Genomic DNA, 18,525 nt, shown 5'->3' with positions numbered 1-18,525 from the left:
TCACGAGGTAAACAGTGTTGCTGTGTTCAATGTGTAGGTATCATTTTAGATTCCACATTGAAGCATGTGAAAAACACTAGTAGCATACACAATATAGTTACCTTTCAACTAGGGATGGGACTCAAGAACCAGTTCTTGTAGAGAACTGGTTCCCAGTAGTTGAATTCCTTGGAATTGTTAGTCTGCTTGCCCATCGATTCTGCTGGAGGAGGAAAAAATGGAGCAATCTACAGTGTGGATATGGACATTACTTTTATTTTTATTGCACAAAAGGACAAGAGTGCAATGTTAAAGTGCTAACTGCGTCCAGGACAGGAAACACTGCATTATACTGCTAACACAACTTTGGCTCTTTGCACAGACAGCATGGTAATAAGCAGCCATGTGAAAGCTCAGTGAGTCCAGGGCCCGGCAGCCAGATCCTGAAATTCAACAGGTAACAAAAGCAGTGATGAGCAGTCAGGCTGAAACCTCCATTTTCATCTGTTCATGTTTCTAAAGTCAAATCAGTGTAGCGATTGCTGGTTTTCATCTTTGGTTCTTGTTGCTAAATACTAAGAGAAACATCATATTTACGTCCTCATTATGACAGACGTGTGTTGGTGTCTGGGACTGTAGGCTGAGGTTTTTATTTTTAAATAGGAATTATGAGATTATTGTGTGTTTCAGTTCCTTTTATGGAGAAACGTGAAAATAATGCAACTAGTAACAAATTAAGTAACATGAGTGTTACTTAACATAACATGAACATTAGTATTCTGTATAATATGTGTAATACATTTTTCTGAACCCCAACACTGATCACAACAAAGGGGCGACTGACCTCCAACACGTACAAACATTTCACGGCGCAGTATTGCAGCTCATTTGCATGAATGTCTTTGATATGCTGCTTAGCACTGGTGGTGCCAGTGATAACCCAATTAGGATAAGAGAATTGATAAGGAATAGAATGTATAAGTGATACTGATTATGGAATTGGAATCACTACATTCTTATCAGTTCCCACTTTCAACACTTTCATTACTCACTTGAGAGAAACAGTGGAAGTTTATTTACTATTAATTTGATCAGATTAACTATCTCATCTCCTGCTGGTCTCAACCAAGTGTTACAAAATGAAAACCAATCAAATCACTGAGAAACCAAGGTAATTTCATCATTGAAGAAACCTTATTAAATATAATAATTATTATCAATAATAAGCTCTGAGAACTTAATTTGTAACCTGGATGTGCAACTTACATTTAATATTGCTTTATTCTTTTTTGCTCAGAAGATACAACCAGAACCTTTGAGGTGATGTCCTGCTAACATCATTTGTTCCTTGATCATGTGATTTTGTGTATTCTTATTACCTGCCCAGAAACTGAATAGTAGTAGTAGCAGATGCATCTTGTACAATGAATCTCTTCTCTTAAGAGAATAATGTACATTTTATAAGTGCAAAATAAATGAATACAAATGCAAATAGAAAACTCTTAAAACAAACAGGAAAGAGTTGAATGCATAACTTTTATTTGCATCAATATAGCATTCAGAGCTGGATTTACTGGTCTGTTTTAGATCATTGACCTGCTGCATAACCCAAGTGCTCTGGAGTGTCAGACCACAAACCGATGGCCAACATTCCCCTTCGGGATTTTCTAGTAAAGAGCAAAATTCATGGATCCATCAGTAATAGAAAGTTGTCCGAGCTCTAAGCGGTAAAGCAGTCCAAAGCTGCCACAGTACCACCACCGTGTTTGACTGTTGTGTGATCTTTTTATTTTGAATTTTGTTTTGTGAGTCCACAGAATACTTTCCCAGAAATGTTGAGGATCATCAATAAAAATGAGACAAGCCATCATACTTGTTTTGTTGAGCAGTGGTTTTGTCGAACTCTGCCATGCAGGCCATTTTTGCCCAGTCTCTTTCTTATTGTTGATTAATGAGCTTAGGCAAGCGAGGATGAGTCGCTAATGCCCTCTTGGAGTAATTTTGACACGTCAGCCACTCCTGGGAAGGTTCACCACTGTTCCAAGATTTCCCCGTTTGTGGATAATGGCTGTCAAAGTAAATCACTGGAGTCCTAACGTCTTAGCAATGGCCTTGTAACTGTTTCCAGACTGATTGGTTCCTATTACTTTGTTACTCATCTGTTCTTGAGATCTTTTAACTTACTTCACTTTGATAGGTTATATTTAAACTCAGTCTTCCAACAAATGTGGAATTTCTGCATTTTCTGGGGTCATCTTTGTCTAATATTAAACTTTGAGGATCTAAACCATGTAGGTGTGACAAATATGGAAAAAATAAGAAATCAGGAAAGGGATAAATACTTTTAAGAGCAGCGTATGTCATTTAGTAGTATTTCATAAAACTCAGTAATTTCACCTACATTAATGTTAAATACAGTGAGAAACTCTACATAGTAGAGTCTTTGTCTTTGTAGGTTCTCAGTCATCCAGGTCATGGTAGTCTAAAGATCTTGGAAAGAAAAGCGTCTGGACTTCTTTAAGTTTTCCTTGAAGACGTTTCACCTCTCATCCGAGAAGCTTCTTCAGTTCTAAGACCAACTGGTGGAGAGTTTATAAGCCCTAGTGGGAGTTTTTAGATTACAAAGAACGTTAGTGCACAGATACAAAAGGGTAACGAAAGAGGTATTTAGTTTTTACTGCAATACAACGCGGAACCGAAGAAATAGTATAAACTGTCTGCGTGTTAGGCTGTCGCTTAAAGTTTTTCTGTTTTCTCGGTGCTCCATCTTCTTGCCTAACATCTGACTAAGACATTTGAGATCTCTTTTATACGCTGACACACAAATGAAGTGTTCTTCTAATTGAGTTTGAAAAGGTGTAACTTGAGAGAGATTAATTTGTACTTAATGTGTTGGATATTGAAGGCCAGTGTTTCTAAGTGGACAAATTGTGTTAAATGGTACAATTTGTGTTCAGAGAGTCACAAAATCAACGAGAATTCTATTTGAATGAACCCAGCAGACCTCTGCTCACAGGTTCTGTTTAGGGTCATGAGCTCTAAACTGCTCGAGCTTCATGTTTTCAGAATTGTCCACATAAGCTTTCCTCCATGCATAAACAACTATCTATGCATCTGCCTTCTGATGTGGAACAAGCCTCCACCCCATACACCACCTTTGAACTGAAACACAGATTGTTCAAACATCAGTGCTGCGCTTCTCTCTGCTCTTGTACTAGGAGGGAGCACACCATGCAGCCAGATCCAGTATGTAATGGAAAAAAAGATCTATTGTATGCCATAAACACCATGCATCACTGTCAGTCCCTTTTATTATCTTATACAACTTTGCCACAAGATATTAAGTGTCTTCATGCATGCTCAATCATCCAGGTAAGTAAATCCCAAAAGGTTGATTCTGTTCATCTGGACGTTTTCAGTGGGAGAAACGTTTCATCATCATCAGGTGACGTCTTCAGTCTCAGCTGACTGCAGGTTTCCAACCTTACAAACAGGACATTGCACAAAGACTGAAACTAGCACCACTGAATGCATGTGATCGATCACTGTGATTGATCATTAATATGTAAATTATGACCACTGATCAATAGCCATGAGTGCCATTCACAGAGAGTTGGTGAATGGCTGCAATCACAGCATGTAAGATGGTGACAGATGTACCCTTAGGCCCCTCCTCCATTCAGAGATGGTCTTTCCCTTTTCACGTAAATGGCCTTCTTGACTCCGCCCTCAAACCAGCGTTCCTCCCTGTCCAGGATGATACATCCTCATCCTTGAAAGAGTGTCCACTGGCCTGTAGGTGTAAATAGACTGCAGAGTCCTGGCCTGATGAGGTGGCTCTTCTGTGTTGTGCCGTCCTCTTAGCCAGAGGTTGTTTGGTTTCCCCGATGTATAAATCCTGGCACTCCTCCTGCACTTAACAGCGTACACTATGTTACTCTGTTTGTGTCGGGGGACCCGATCCTTGGGGTGGACCAGTTTTTGGTGCAGCGTGTTTTGGGATTTAAAAGCCACAGAGACCCGGTGTTTAGAAAAAATGCGTCTCAGCTGCTCCGATACTCCTGACACGTACGGGATCACTACAGGTGGGCAGCGGTTGTCCTTCTCTCCTGGATCAGCTGGAGCTTTCTTTAGGAGCCTTCCCAGCTTTGACAAAAGTCCAGCTGGGATAACCACATTTACTCAGGGCCTTCTTGATGTTCTTCTGCCTCCCTGGCCGCTGTGTCAGGTTTACGGTACACATCAGCTTTTATATGTCCCCCATTACTGATGGAAATCTCACAGTCTAAGAAGGCTAACCTGCCACTTTTCATATCCTCCCTGGTGAATTTGATGTGTCGGTCCACTGAGTTAATGTGTAATAGTACTGACCCTTGTATATGAAATGTGTGGAATGAAGACACGGAGCAAACACATGTGGTTGGTGCTGAGAGTGGTCCTGTTGCTGAGGTTGGGGTCATCCTGTCATCTCTTATGAACTACTCCCACTGCTTCAGTGACTGGAACACAATTGAAGAGAGATGTAACATAGTACGAGCCCATCATCTGCGTCCATACTGACATCTCTCACTTCCGAACTAAATTCAAGCTGCCTAATGACGGGTCATGATAGTCTTTCTGGTTTAGCAACCCTACCCATGTCTGCCTGAAGGATGATAATGTTGCTGTCATTAATAAGTGATGTGAGTACCTTCCTCTCCTCCATGCTGATGTTGGATGCTGGTGGCCTTGCATTGCTGAGACAGGCCGAAACTTTCAACATCTACAATGTTGTTGTTTCAAATCGCTTTTTTCTGAGGCACGATTTGTCTAGGCGTCACAGCAAAGTTCAACGCTTTTGCAAGGATGTTTTTCTCTGCTTAGATGACAAATTTTTCACCCACTTGTCCCCATCCTCGGTGTGGCATCCTCTCTTCAGTCGGCTAGTTTCAGTCAGTATGCAAAGGTAGTGGGGAAACCTGCAGTCAGCTGAGACTGAAGAAGTCACTTGGATGAGTGACAAAACGTTTCTCCCACTGAAAATACTTTGTCTCGATGAAGAGAATCAACCTTTTAGCACAGGATATTAAATATTACCAGATCAATGTATATATTTTACATAAATTATCCATGAGAAAAATAAACCAAGGAAACCCCAGAGCCTTTTTTCCTCTGTGCTCTGCAGACACAGCTCGAGCCCTTGCACTTTTGGAGGAATACTGCACTAACCTGAGGAAACCGGAGGAGCAGCAGCTCAAAACTGCCATTCAAAGAGTGATGGGGATTTTCAAAAGCAACCTGTTTGAAGCTCTTCTTGGTAAGTCGCACAGCCACAGTGTATCAAGCAGACAGCATTTGCTTTAAGTTCATACTGTGGTGATTTTCAAAACAAAAGTTTTTGTAAATACATAGATCACTGTGTTGGTGACCTTGTGAAGAGTGAATGCAAGAAGAGTAGCGTGGGCTGGTTTGCAATATGAATGACCGTCACAGTTTCCAGATTGTTGCTGGGGTCCAGCTAAAACAAAAAAGTTCTCCTCAGATACATTTTTATTAATAGTTCTTATCACACTGATTTGTTTTCAAAGGGTCACCTTTCTCATAAGTTTGACTTTAATTACTAACTTGCTGTGATGCTGTGATGCTGTTGAAATACGGTGCAACGTCATGATCACAGCTTTGATTGGCAAATCCAGTCAGGGAGAAACTTGTGTATGAATGGTGGACAGAGTAGCGGTGCTGCAAGATCGTCCAATATTTTCCAAAACCACAACTGACTGCTTCAAACTGACAGCATCATTACAAGGTTTTATTAGTGTGTGTGCAATTGTTACACATTCGTTACTGCTAACATCTAAAGATATAGCCAAACACATCTTATAAATTCCTTTAATGGTGAGAAAGATGTAGACATTGCAAGCATAGATCAGTGGTCATTGATCAATGGTTGCTCATCAATGGTCATAATAATTTGCATATTAATGATCAAAAAACTGACCTCACAGCCCATTGTTCGCCAGTGGTGCTAGTTGTAATGATTATGCAAATGTACTGTAAGACTGGGGAAACCTGCCGTCAGCTGAAACGTCCAGATGAACAGAATCAACCTTCGGGGATTTCCTTACCTGGATGGGAGAGCATCCATCAAGACATTGCAATCACAGAGTTCTGCTATGGAATAAATCCCTCCTGAAATAGATTTAATCATCTTACAAAGCATTAGGTGCTTTGTAAGATGATAATCTGGCCTGTGGCATAGTCACTCTGGCTAAACCCCCTCAGTGCAGAGTGGACTCGTGTCTAGATTCAACCCCTTCATCATCCCTGCCTCTCTGGAGTCATTCCTCTGAGCAGCTGAACGACTCTGATCAAATGTTACTGTATTTTTTGGTTAGTATTAATGGCATGTTTTAGCAGGTTTGTTAGCAGGAGAGTTTCCTCTCAGATTTGTAGATATGCTGCTGGATGTGGTTGTGCCATGAGGTATTTATTCTTTAAAAACACAGAAGTACAGATGAGCTTGCCAACTGCACATAAAGCAAACACACCTCCCCGTAACCCAAAGAACGATGCCACCAGTTGTCTCAGTCTGCTGAGCTTGACAGCGAGGTTGATGACCACAGCAGCGCAAAATTCCTTTAGTCTTTTTTATATGTTTGTTGTGGTCAAATTAATATTAAAATGCTGAAACAAAATAATACCCTGAATATGGGACAAATAAGCTATTTCTTTTCTTTTCTGCTTTAGAAAGCTAAATGAACCTTGTGTTAAAACCATGATCTTTACCATCTACTGTCTACTATACTTAATGAATAGCAAGCACCAAGAACATTACAGCGCTCCCTCGTTTGTCGCGGGAGTTACGTTCTAAAAATAAGCCGCGACAGGTGAAATTTGAGAAGGAGCCAACTTTAGTTTTTACAATTGTTATAGATGTTTTAAGGCTGGAAAACCTCTCACTACACACTTTATACACTTTTCTCAGACAGGCACGAACATTTTCACACTTTTCTCTCTTGTTTAAACTCTCAAAGTTCAAACCTTCGTAGAAAAATAGGTCCAGTATTACAGAATGAAACCAAAGATCAAACCATGTTTTCAGGTCCAGAACACGGGAACAGAGCAGCTGCAGAGAATTCAACATTAATGAATCATCAATGGTACGGAAGTAGAGGAAGCAAGAAGAATGAGTAAAGTTTGACTTATCTGACTGTTTTGTTTCGCCTAATGTGCCTTATAATCCGTAAAATATGGTAACTCCTACCAGAAGTCCAACTGTTTGTGCGATGGTTGGCATCTTCCTTGGGTGCTACTGCAGGAGCCTTTGATGGAGCAAAACGTTTCGTCGACATCGTTGTTTGTTGGGGAGAAAACTTACAAACATACAGTGCAGCACTTCAGAGTCACACTGCTGGGATCGAAGATTTATGTAAATTTGACAAGCTGAACACATCCTGTCCTGTACAGCAGACACAGCACAGGATTAGCCAATCAGGAGGCAGAACACAATGCGCTGTAAAAAAAAAAGAAAAAAATGCACAAAAAAAGGCTGGCACCATGATGCCAGATTCTTCACTTCGTCCATGTAGGCCGCCTGTTGTTGGAGATGGCACCCAACACCACTGTGTCGTCAGCAAACTTCACAATGGTGTTGGAGCCATGGGTGGCCACACAGTCTGAAGTGTAGAGGGAGTAGAGCAGTGGCGAGAGGACACATCCCTGAGGTGCTCCTGTGTTGATGGTGATGTTAGAGACGCATCTACCCACCCTCACCACCTGAGTTCTGCCAGTGAGGAAGTCCAACACCCATGCACACAGACGGCTGTTGAGTTGAAATGTGAGAAGTAAGTATATTCCCTACAGTTAGGGTGAGGAGAGTCCATAATTGCTCATTTACTGTTTAACTGTATCTGTGAACTGCAGTTAGTTAGGTTCATCTTTAGCTGAGGCAGGTCTGTGAGTCTCTTGTAATAAAACCACGTCTGTCATTTTTAAGCTGGTTACATTTCCATAACCTCTTCTCTCTGTAGCCAGCTCCATGTATGTTCCATGGGATAAACCTTAATGTGCCCATAGGTGTGTGTGTGTGTGTGTGTGTGTGTGTGTGTGTGTGTGTGTGTGTGTGTGTGTGTGTGTGTGTGTGTGTGTGTGTGTGTGTGTAACTAATGTTGCACACCGCGTGTGATGCGCAAATGAATAAGAAAAAACATGTCCACTGGGTGTTAAAAAAATGTGGTGACAGGTTTTTATGAGTGCAATATGTAGACCAGAGGGGTGCTAGGTGTTGTTTGATTATGTGTGTGCACATTGAGTGGACGTATGTGTGTGTGTGTCCTACATATCTGTGTGTGCTGTGAGGCTGTAGTGGATGTGCTGATGCTGAGTGTGTATGTCTGAGATATTGCCGCGCACATGTGAAAAGATTGAGGGAGCAGAAGCAAGAGGGAAAAAAGGGAGGAAAAGGAAATTAAGACGAAGTGAAAAAATAGTCACACACAACTTTCTTTTAAGTTTATGAGCTGTTTGTTACTGAGTAGGAAACAGCTGATCGGTGCAGTGAGAGACGGGAGAAAAACATGCAAAGGCACTAATGGGAGGGATGAAAGAGAAAACGTTTTAATCTCCATGCTGTGGAGATTGACGGTGATTTATCTGTGATGATATCACGATGATTAAAGTATTGACATGAATCAGCTATTTAGGTGTTAATGGAAGAGGAGGAGAGAAAAATCTAGCGGATTCTTATCTGAAGTGTGGTTAATACAACCAGGGAGTGGTGCTGGGGTCATGGTAGAGCTGTCTGTCCACGTAGCGCCGGTCTGTGGCGATGACAGCATACAGCTGCATCAGACTGGGAACAGGACCTTGTGTCACTCCAGGATCTCTTTGGGGAACTGGTCCTGCTGAAGTCTGTTCCTTTCAGCTCATTCTGCTTGGAATGTCTGAATTTGGCCACAATAGGACGCAGTCTTCATACTTCAGGCCTCCTAGTTCAGAGCCAATGGATTCTTTCTAAGCAGATGTTTTTCACAATGCCGTCCGGAAGCTTCAGGAAAAGGTATCACAGTAACTTCTGTGTAGACTTATCAGGAAGTCCTAAAAACTCGCTGAAAAGCCTTCAGCTGATCCAAAATGCTGCAGCAAGAGTCCTGACAGGGACTAGAAAGAGAGAGCAGATTTCTCCTGTTTTGGCTTCCTGTTAAATCCAGAATTCAAAATCCTGCTCCTCACATACAAGGTCTTAAATAATCAGGCCCCATCTTATCTTAATGACCTTGTAGTACCATATCACCCTATTAGAGCACTTCACTCTCACACTGCAGGCTTACTTTCAGATCCTGGGACCCTCACCGGGATCTTCAACAAATCCCTCGCACAGGTCCACGGAAGACGCTGTAGCCACAGCACTCCATGCTGCCGTAACACACCTGGAAGAGCATGGAAGCCATGTGCGGATGCTTTTCGTGGATTACTGCTCAGCTTTTAACACCATCCTTCCACACAAAGTGGTGGTCAAGCTACAAGACCTGGGGCTTCCATACAGCACCTGCATGTGGATCAACAGCTTCCTCTCGGGCCGAAGACAGAGAGTCAGAGTTGGCCACTGCACATCCTCAGCCCTGAGTCTCAGCACGGGCTCAGCCCAGGGCTTTGTGCTCAGTCTACTGCTCTACACTCTCTACACACACGACTGCACTCCTCTCCACCAGAGCAACATCTTTGTGAAGTTTGCAGACCACACCACCATGGTGGGGCTCATCTCCAGGGGTGACGAGTCTGCTTACAGAGACGAGGTTGAGCAGCTGTCGTCATGGTGTAAGGCCAATAACCTCCTCAGTTTCAGTTTCAGTTTTATTTGTCATATGCAAGTTAGCACAGGGTCAACATCGCAATGAAATGTATTTGACGAGCAGACGACATTCACTCAGCAGAATGGTACAGTAGAAAAAAATAAAATAAAATAAAATAATAAAAAATAAAAAATTTTGTTTTGTGGCAGTTGTTGCAGTATTGCACTTTTTTAAAAATATAAATATCAATAACAATAAAGTGGAGTGACCAGTGCAGATTAAACAGAGTACTTGTGAAGCTGCAGGGTAGCTTCTGAGCGCGTCCTGTGGAGTGTGTGTGTGTTTAAGTGTTGTGGTTGAGGTGTCGTATGGCTTGATGGTAGAAACTGTGTTTAAGTCTTGTAGTCCGAGCAGACAGACTCCTGTAACGTCTGCCAGATGGTAACAAGGAGAAGAGCTGATGTGCGCGGTGGCTGTGGTCCTTGATGATGCTGTGTGCTTTACGGAGGCATCGCTGGAGATAAATGTCCTGAATGGCAGGAAGCCTCGTGCCAGTGATGTGCTCTGCTGCCTTCACCACCCTCTGTAGTGATTTACGGCTGCTGGCAGAGCAGCTTCCGTACCAAACTGTGATGCAACTCGTCAGTAAGCTCTCAATTGCACACCTGTAGAAATTTGAGGTGATGTTAGCGTTCATACCAAACTTCCTCAGCCTCCTCAGGAAGTAAAGCCGCTGGCGAGCTTTCGTGATAGCAGTGTCTGTGTGAAGGGTCCAGGAGAAGTCCTCGGTGATGTTGACTCCAAGGAACTTGAAGCTGCTGACCCTTTCGACCTTGACACCGTTGATGTGGATGGGCTGGTGCTCCCTGACTGGTCGTTTCCGGTAGTCCACTATCATCTCTCTAGTTTTGCTGATGTTGAGAGTCAGGTTATTTTCCAGGCACCACTCGTACAGCGCCATCACCTCCTCTCTATAGGCCGTCTCATCATTGCCTGTTATGAGGCCTATGATGGTTGTGTCATCCGCAAACTTGATGATGATGTTGGACTTATGTTTAGCAACACAGTCGTGTGTGAACAGGGACTATAGGAGGGGGCTAAGCACACAACCCTGTGGCGTTCCTGTGTTTAGGATGAGTGGTGAGGAGGTGGGCTTACCAACTCTCACCACCTGGGGCCTGTTTGTGAGGAAGTTTAGAATCCATCTGCAGATCGGTGTTCCCAGCCCAAGGTCGACGAGCTTCGTGGCAAGTTTTGAGGGGATGATGGTGTTAAATGCCGAGCTGTAGTCGATGAAGAGCATCCTTGCATATGTATTCCCTTTTTCCAGGTGAGTGAGGGTGGTGTGCGTTGCCAGGGCGATGGCATCCTCTGTGGCTCTGTTTGTCCGATAGGCAAACTGAAGAGGGTCCAGTGTGTCAGGGAGGGAGGAGCAGATGTGACCTTTGACCAGCCGCTCCAGGCACTTCATGATGACGGATGTCAGTGTAACAGGACGGTAGTCATTCAGACAGGAGACCACTGATTTTTTGGGAACAGGAATGATGGTGGATGCTTTGAGGGACGTGGGGACCACTGACTGCCTCAGGGAGAGGTTGAAGATGTTGGTGAACACCTCTGCCAGCTCGTCTGCACACACTCTGAGTAGCCGGCCTGGGATGCCGTCTGGCCCTGGAGCTTTGTGAGGATTTACCTTTTTAAAGGTCCATCTCACAGCTTCTGTTTTCAGAGGTAAAGTTGCAGCCTCACTGTCCTCCTGAGGGTAGAGGATCTGCTCTCTGTTGTCTGCGTCAAAACGAGCATAGAAGTTGTTGAGCTCGTCTGCGAGAGATGCAGTGGGCTGAACACTGACTGTGTTGTCCTTCTTGTAGTCAGTGATGCAGTCAGTCCATCCCACAGTCGCCTGGTGTCAAAGCTGTGGTAGCTGGACTCCATTTTGTCCCTGTAGTCCTTTCTGGCCTTTTTTATGGACTTTTGGAGGTCATACCTGGCTGCTTTATATGTTAAAGGCAGAGGTCTGCACTTTTAGCTTGGCGCGAATGTCTTTATTTACTCCTCAACACTCCCCCTTCTCAACTCCTCCTCCTCAACACTTCAAAAACCACAGAACTCATAATAGACTTCAGAAGGAAAAAGGCAGAGATCCAACCACTATTCATTAATAGGGACTGTGTAGGAAGGGTGGCAAGCTTCCGCTTCCTGGGAGTCAACATAGAGGAGAACCTTTCCTGGAGTGCGAACATCTCCAAGCTGCTGAAAAAGGCCCAACAGAGACTTCCTGGGAATTCTCAGGAGGAATAACATCACACAGACTGCTGGTGTCCTTCTGCAGCGCCACCATTGAGAGTGTACTAACGTACTGCATATGCATCTGGTACACTAGCTGCACAGTGGCTCAGAGGAAAGCACTCCAAGAGATCATTAACATCGCCAAAGGATCACTGGCTGCCCCCTCCCCACGCTGGAAGATCTACACAATACCCGCTGTCGTAAAAAAGCTCAGAACATTATAAAAGATTCCTCACTGGCCACGCCCTGTTTGAACTGTGGCCCTCGGGCAGACGGCACAGAGCAATCAGTGGAAGGATTAATAGACTCAAACACAGCTTTTATTCATCCGCAGTAACACGTCTGAGTGCTGCTACAAAAAAATGTCCATCACGGCACTCTTGAATTAATCTATGCGCTGACTGAAGCATGTATGTGAATGTTTGCTCATACTATTCTTATTAGCACTTTAAGTATTTTATTTATTGATTTCATTGAATTTTATTGTTTTATTTATATTTTCATATTGTTAGGGATGATGCACTGACCATTTTTAATTTTGTTGTACCTGTGACAATGACAGTAATGACATTCTGATTATGGAGATCATGGCTTTACTGAATAATTAATAAAAATGTGTTTTATGCAACATTTGCGATTTTTGATTTTGCCTTATATGTTTGGCGTCGTGAAGGCGGAAAACCGGTGAAAGTGACTAAATGGTGTTGGCAGCGCCACCTGGGGAGGGAGTTACACCCCAGGAGAGATCACAGTAGCTAGTGCAAATGTTGTACTAGCCACAAAAGCCCAAAGGCTCATTATTAGGTGAGGCAGGTCAATTTCACAAATCAAAGTTTATTAGACTACTAAAAGCATAGAGCTGCAAAAAAAAAGAACTTCAGTTGCAGGGCTGGCAATACAAAACCTTTAATTAAAACATTTTAATAAAAAACAATAATTAAAGGGGCAAGGTTCTCTGCCATGGTGCTACCCTAGTTAAAATAGCAGCTCGGTAAAATAATTCAACAAAATGGTGGAGACCGGCCATATGCTTTACAGGAAAGGATAAGAACAATGAACCAGTAGCTCAACAACAGGTTTTACCAGATGACTTTACAATAAATTCTTAAAAGCAAGTTCTGTTTCATAGCACTTAACAATGTTCCTGTTGAACTTACACAGCTAGAATGTGAGGGCTGTAGAGCTAACAATGTTGGAAAAGCACCTGACAATTAAGAAAACCATCTGAAAACTATCTGAACCCCATGAAACCGGTTCTTGGTCAGAGGGCCCGGTGGCGCCAGTGTCCGGCAGCCTCGCCTCTGTCAGTGCGCCCCAGGGCAGCTGTGGCTACAATGTAGCTGCCATCACCAGTTTATGAATGTGTGTGTGAATGGGTGGATGACTGAATGTAGTGTAAAGCGCTTTGGGGTCCTTAGGGACTGAGTAACGCGCTATACAAATACAGGCCATTTACCATTTACTTGTATACTGGTTCTCAGTAGTCCATTTTTTGACATTTTAGTCTGCCTGCCTATCAATCCTGCTTATCAGTTCCAGTTTCACTTGTCCTACCACCAACAGATTTCATTTGTGTGTCAGAGGAGAACAATACCAATAGCAGGAATAAAACCACTGTTCATGGATGTTAAGTCATTTGTTTGAAATCAAATCACAAATGATTATCATCAAAAATATATAGTCTCCTGTAGGGTTTTTGTGTATGGCTAGAATCAGTCCTGAAAGCTTTAGGTTTTGATGATTAGATAGAAGGGCATTTTTTCCCAGATTTTAAATTCCAAGACCCCTTTGTCCTGTGCAGTACTGTACACACCTTTGTCAGCTTACAATGTGGAAAGCTGCTGAGGGTGATACAGCATAAACACATCTCTGGTCACTAAGACACCTGGCACCACAAAAAGAAGGAAACATAGAGGGGGAAGAAAACGTCTGGGGTCAGAGCCAGATTGTGAGAGAGTGAAACACTTCCCTCAGTTATTTTAGCGAATGTACAGTCATTCACTATAAGACTGATGAAATGCAAGCTAAACCATATGTATGAATATCAGGCTGCATCGATGGTTTCCACAATGGTGTAAAACTATTGTTAGAGAAAAAAAATGAGTAACTCAGATATTGAAATGCTGGCTGTTTCACTGCGTCCACTTCATCTTCCCAGGAAGTTTCCTCATATATCACATTCAGGTTTATATTCATTTCAAAGTAAAAGTTTCTCCACGTGCTTTGAAGTAGCAGCCAAGAAAGGTGTAATTTAAGTCTACGAGCAGTGAACATCCGTGTGCACACCTGTGTGGATCAGCGTGCTTGTATTCAAATGGTTTCCCCATGTAATGGTCTGCAAGAGGATGTAGAGAGCCATAGCCCCGTCCCCCAGGGCATGAAGCAGGCATGGAGGAGATCCAGGCCCCAGACATCCAGAGGCCCCAGAGTGCGAGAGCCCAAGGAGGACCACCGGAGGGGCATCCGTGCCACCCTCATGGGAAGAGCTGAGGATCCCCAGACGAGGGGTCACCCAGTAGCCACCGGGCAGAAGCTAGAGGGGGCTGCACCGGCGTGCCCGCCGGTTCTGCCAGCAGCCAGCTGTGCCAGAGTGAACCGAGCTGCAGGCCCAGAGGCTGGAGGCCCCAGGGCCCCCCGTGCCCCGGAAGAGGCCTGACCGAGCAACAGGCGCCAGGTCCCGCCAAGTAGCCACCGGGAGTGAGCTGGTACATACCTGAGCGCCCAGCCCCGGACACCAAGAACCACCAATGCACCGACCCCTGAGGGCATCAGTCACCGGCAGGGAGTGTGGTGAGGGGAGATAGGCCTCCACACTTTGGAGGGCCTGGGAGTTCCCAGAGAGGTGGAGTCTAAGACCCGACCTGACATAAGACACAGACAAACAGGCACACACAGACACAAACATGCATTCCCACCCTCATGCACACATGTACAAACTCTCAGCACTCACCCAACGTAAGGATTGATCACCCCTGAACATATGAATGTTGCATTAGATGAACTATTAGGGCATTGACATCCTTCATGCAATGGAGCCACTGTAGCAGGGCTTGATCTGAGCATGGTGAATGGGAGTCTGAGGAGGAAATTACAAAATGTTGCCACAGACACTCCTTTTCTACAATGCTGTATCTCACTACTCGAGGTCAGTTAAGGGTCTAGTCAGTTTCGTGAAGTTTGGCCTGCCTCGTATCTTTCTTGGTCTTGGGATGTTGGCAGGATACGATGGCCGCTATCTTGTCCCCGAGATACTGTACCGCCATCCATCCAACCACACATTTCTTTGGGTTGGCTGTGAGTTCTCCACCTGGAAAATGGTTCTGCAATACAGCAACTTTTACTCTCTGAGCCTTTGTGAGATGGTCTTCACAATAGAGGGAGGTGGGAATGGTGGAATTTGGCACCTCCAATCCAAACTCATCTCTATCCTTTACCAAGCTCATCAGGCTCACCAGAGAAGTGGTTTCAGTGCCTCTCCATGCTTTGAGGAGGTTGAGGTGATATGCCTTTGTGGCTCCTCCCCTGTCCGAAAGAACCATCTTGTAGTCTATGTTCGGAACTTGCAGTGTGACCACGAAAGGCCCTTGACACTTGGTGGGTAACTTTGAGCTACAAGAAGCGAGCAACACAAGTACTTTATCTGCCGTTGAAAATTGTCGGCGCCTACCCCGTCATATTCCATATGCAGTGCCATTGAGTTATAGTCAGCTGCCTGGAAAACTATTTCCTGGTGTTTTTTGACACCAGAAATTTGGTGCGTTCCTCATCTGCGCAAGTGTCACAACTCACACTCGATACACTCTGTCCATAACCATGATAAAACGTGGGTAGGTCAGTGCTGTGTCATGGGGCATCGTTCAACCATTGACTTGGTCAATGGATGAGTATAGAGTATCTTCATGAGATAACACTAGTGGGACATCTCCCATGGAGCGAATCACTGGAAATAGCGGGGGCTCCCAAGAAACCCCCACTGATGATATTGCATCACATATTGAGGACACTACAAGTCCCTGTCAGTGGTAAATACATGCCAACAGATTGCCCCAACAGGTGTAGTGCAATAAGAAAACACCCAAAAAGTATCCTGCACCTGCAGACACTCATGTCATATGTGCTATCATTTACATATTGAGGCATCTATAAATTCATACTATTTTGATACATCATATGTAGGTGTGTGTGTGTATAAAACATGGTTGATTACGAATATTGCATGAAGTACTATCTAAAGGTCTACTAGAAGATGTAAATGGAGCATTAGGGACAATTTCCTTCTGGGTCAACCTTCAGTATCAATAAAGTTTAATTGAATTGAATTGAATCCCTACTGTAACCATCACTGAAACCAACCAGCTGGTCCAAACCACAGCAGTAGTGACTACTGAGATGCATGGATACAAGATTAACACCCACAAGGTGCAGTACCCCCCATGAAGAAGGAGAGTATAGGCCAAGATCAAGGCAGCACAGAAGGAAGTTAGCTGTCAATAGTTAACTATCAGAGCTGCAGACAGGTGTGATGAAGAAAGGGATGCCTAAGAAGTACAGCAGGCTGTCTAGACCTGTGGCTAGTGGAGCTAGCTGGCTACAGATACTGACTACGAAATTAAGCAATCGTTACCCACCTACATGCACCCAAGCTGAATGCCAAATGTAAACGAGACATCAATTCAATGATCCACACTACACCACTACGATTTACAGGAACAGCACAAAAATATATTTTGGACTAGAGAACGAAGTTGGATGGTAACGAAGAGAGGAAAGGTAGACAAAAATGAATGGATTGTACTACCAAAAGGCAACAAGTGCCTGGGAATCCCACAGCCAAATTGGAACCATGAAGAGGCCACTAGGAAAGTCACAACCAATTTAATTTAATTTCAATTCAATTTTATTTATATGGCACCAAATCACAACAACAGTCGCCTCAAGGCGCTTTATATTGTACAGTAGATCCTACAATAATAGATACAGAGAAAAACACAACAATCATATGACCCCCTATGAGCAAGCACTTTGATGACAGTGGGAAGGAAAAACTCCCTTTTAACAGGAAGAAACCTCCAGCAGAACCAGGCTCGGGGAGGGGCGGGGCCATCTGCTGCGACCAGTTGGGGTGAGAGAAGGAAGACAGGATAAAGACATGCTGTGGAAGAGAGACAGAGGTTAATAACAGATATGATTCAATGCAGAGAGGTCTATTAACACATGGTGAGTGAGAAAGGAGACTGGAAAGGAAAAACTCAATGCATCATGGGAATCCCCCGGCAGCCTATGTCTATTGCAGCATAACTAAGGGAGGATTCAGGGTCACCTGGTCCAGCCCTAACTATATGCTTTTGCAAAAAGGAAAGTTTGAAGCCTAATCTTAAAAGTAGAGATAGTGTCTGTCTCCTGAATCCAAACTGGAAGCTGGTTCCACAGAAGAGGGGCCTGAAAACTGAAGGCTCTGCCTCCCATTCTACTTTTAAATACTCTAGGAACAACAAGTAGGCCTGCAGTGTGAGAGCGAAGTGCTCTAATAGGGTGATATGGTACTACAAGGTCATTAAGATAAGATGGGGCCTGATTATTTAAGACCTTGTATGTGAGGAGCAGGATTTTGAATTCTGGATTTAACAGGAAGCCAATGAAGGGAAGCCAATACAGGAGAAATCTGCTCTCTTTCTAGTCCCTGTCAGGACTCTTGCTGCAGCATTTTGGATTAACTGAAGGCTTTTCAGGGAGTTTTTAGGACATCCTGATAATAATGAATTACAGTCGTCCAGCCTGGAAGTAATAAATGCATGAACTAGTTTTTCAGCGTCACTCTGAGACAGTATATTTCTAACTTTAGAGATGTTGCACAAATGGAAGAAAGCAGTCTTACATATTTGTTTAATATGTGCATTGAAGGACATGTCCTGGTCAAAAATGACTCCAAGGTTCCTCACAGCATTACTGGAGGCCAAGGTAATGCCATCCAGAGTAAGAATCTGCTTAGATACCATATTTCTAAGCTTTTCAGGGCCGAGTACAATAACCTCAGTTTGATCTGAATTAAGAAGCAAAAAGTTAGCGGCCATCCAGGTCTTTATGTCTTTAAGACATTCCTGCAGTTTAACTCATTGGTGTGTGTTATCTGGCTTCATGGACAGATAGAGCTGGGTGTCATCTGCATAGCAGTGTAAATGTATGCTATGTCTTCTAATGATGCTGCCTAAGGGAAGCATGTATAATGTAAACAGAATTGGTCCTAGCACTGAACCCTGTGGAACTCCATAATTAACCTCAGTGTGTGAAGAGGACTCTCCATTTACATGCACAAACTGGAGTCTATTAGATAGATATGATACAAACCACTGCAGTGCAGTACCTGTAATACCTACAGCATGTTCTAATCGCTCTAATAGGATATTATGGTCGACAGTATCGAACGCTGCACTGAGGTCTAGCAGGACAAGCACAGAGATGAGTCCACTGTCAGAGGCCATAAGAAGAT

At 43.7% G+C, this 18,525-nt stretch overlaps 1 protein-coding gene across 12 annotated transcripts in view; it reads left to right on the top strand.

Annotated features, from left to right (window-relative positions):
* Window positions 1–18,525, top strand: part of dlg2 (discs, large homolog 2 (Drosophila)) — a 174,324-nt gene that overhangs the window by 4,101 nt on the left and 151,698 nt on the right. For 9 of the 12 annotated variants that reach the window (XM_004561691.2, XM_004561695.2, XM_004561693.2 and 6 more), the window contains exon 3: window positions 5,144–5,275. The exons of 1 other annotated variant lie outside the window; for it this stretch is intronic. In XM_004561691.2, coding sequence (XP_004561748.1) covers window positions 5,144–5,275 — 132 coding nt within the window. Of the gene's footprint in view, window positions 1–5,143; window positions 5,276–18,525 lie in introns of those variants that run through there. 2 more of the 12 variants (XM_004561699.5, XM_076888856.1) reach the window with 2 other exon arrangements.

Source organism: Maylandia zebra, linkage group LG10 (assembly GCF_041146795.1).
Source record: "Maylandia zebra isolate NMK-2024a linkage group LG10, Mzebra_GT3a, whole genome shotgun sequence".
NCBI classification, from domain to species: Eukaryota; Metazoa; Chordata; class Actinopteri; order Cichliformes; family Cichlidae; genus Maylandia; species Maylandia zebra.
The sequence above is the reverse complement of the archived record's forward strand: the minus strand, read 5'-3'. Positions and strand labels throughout refer to the sequence as shown.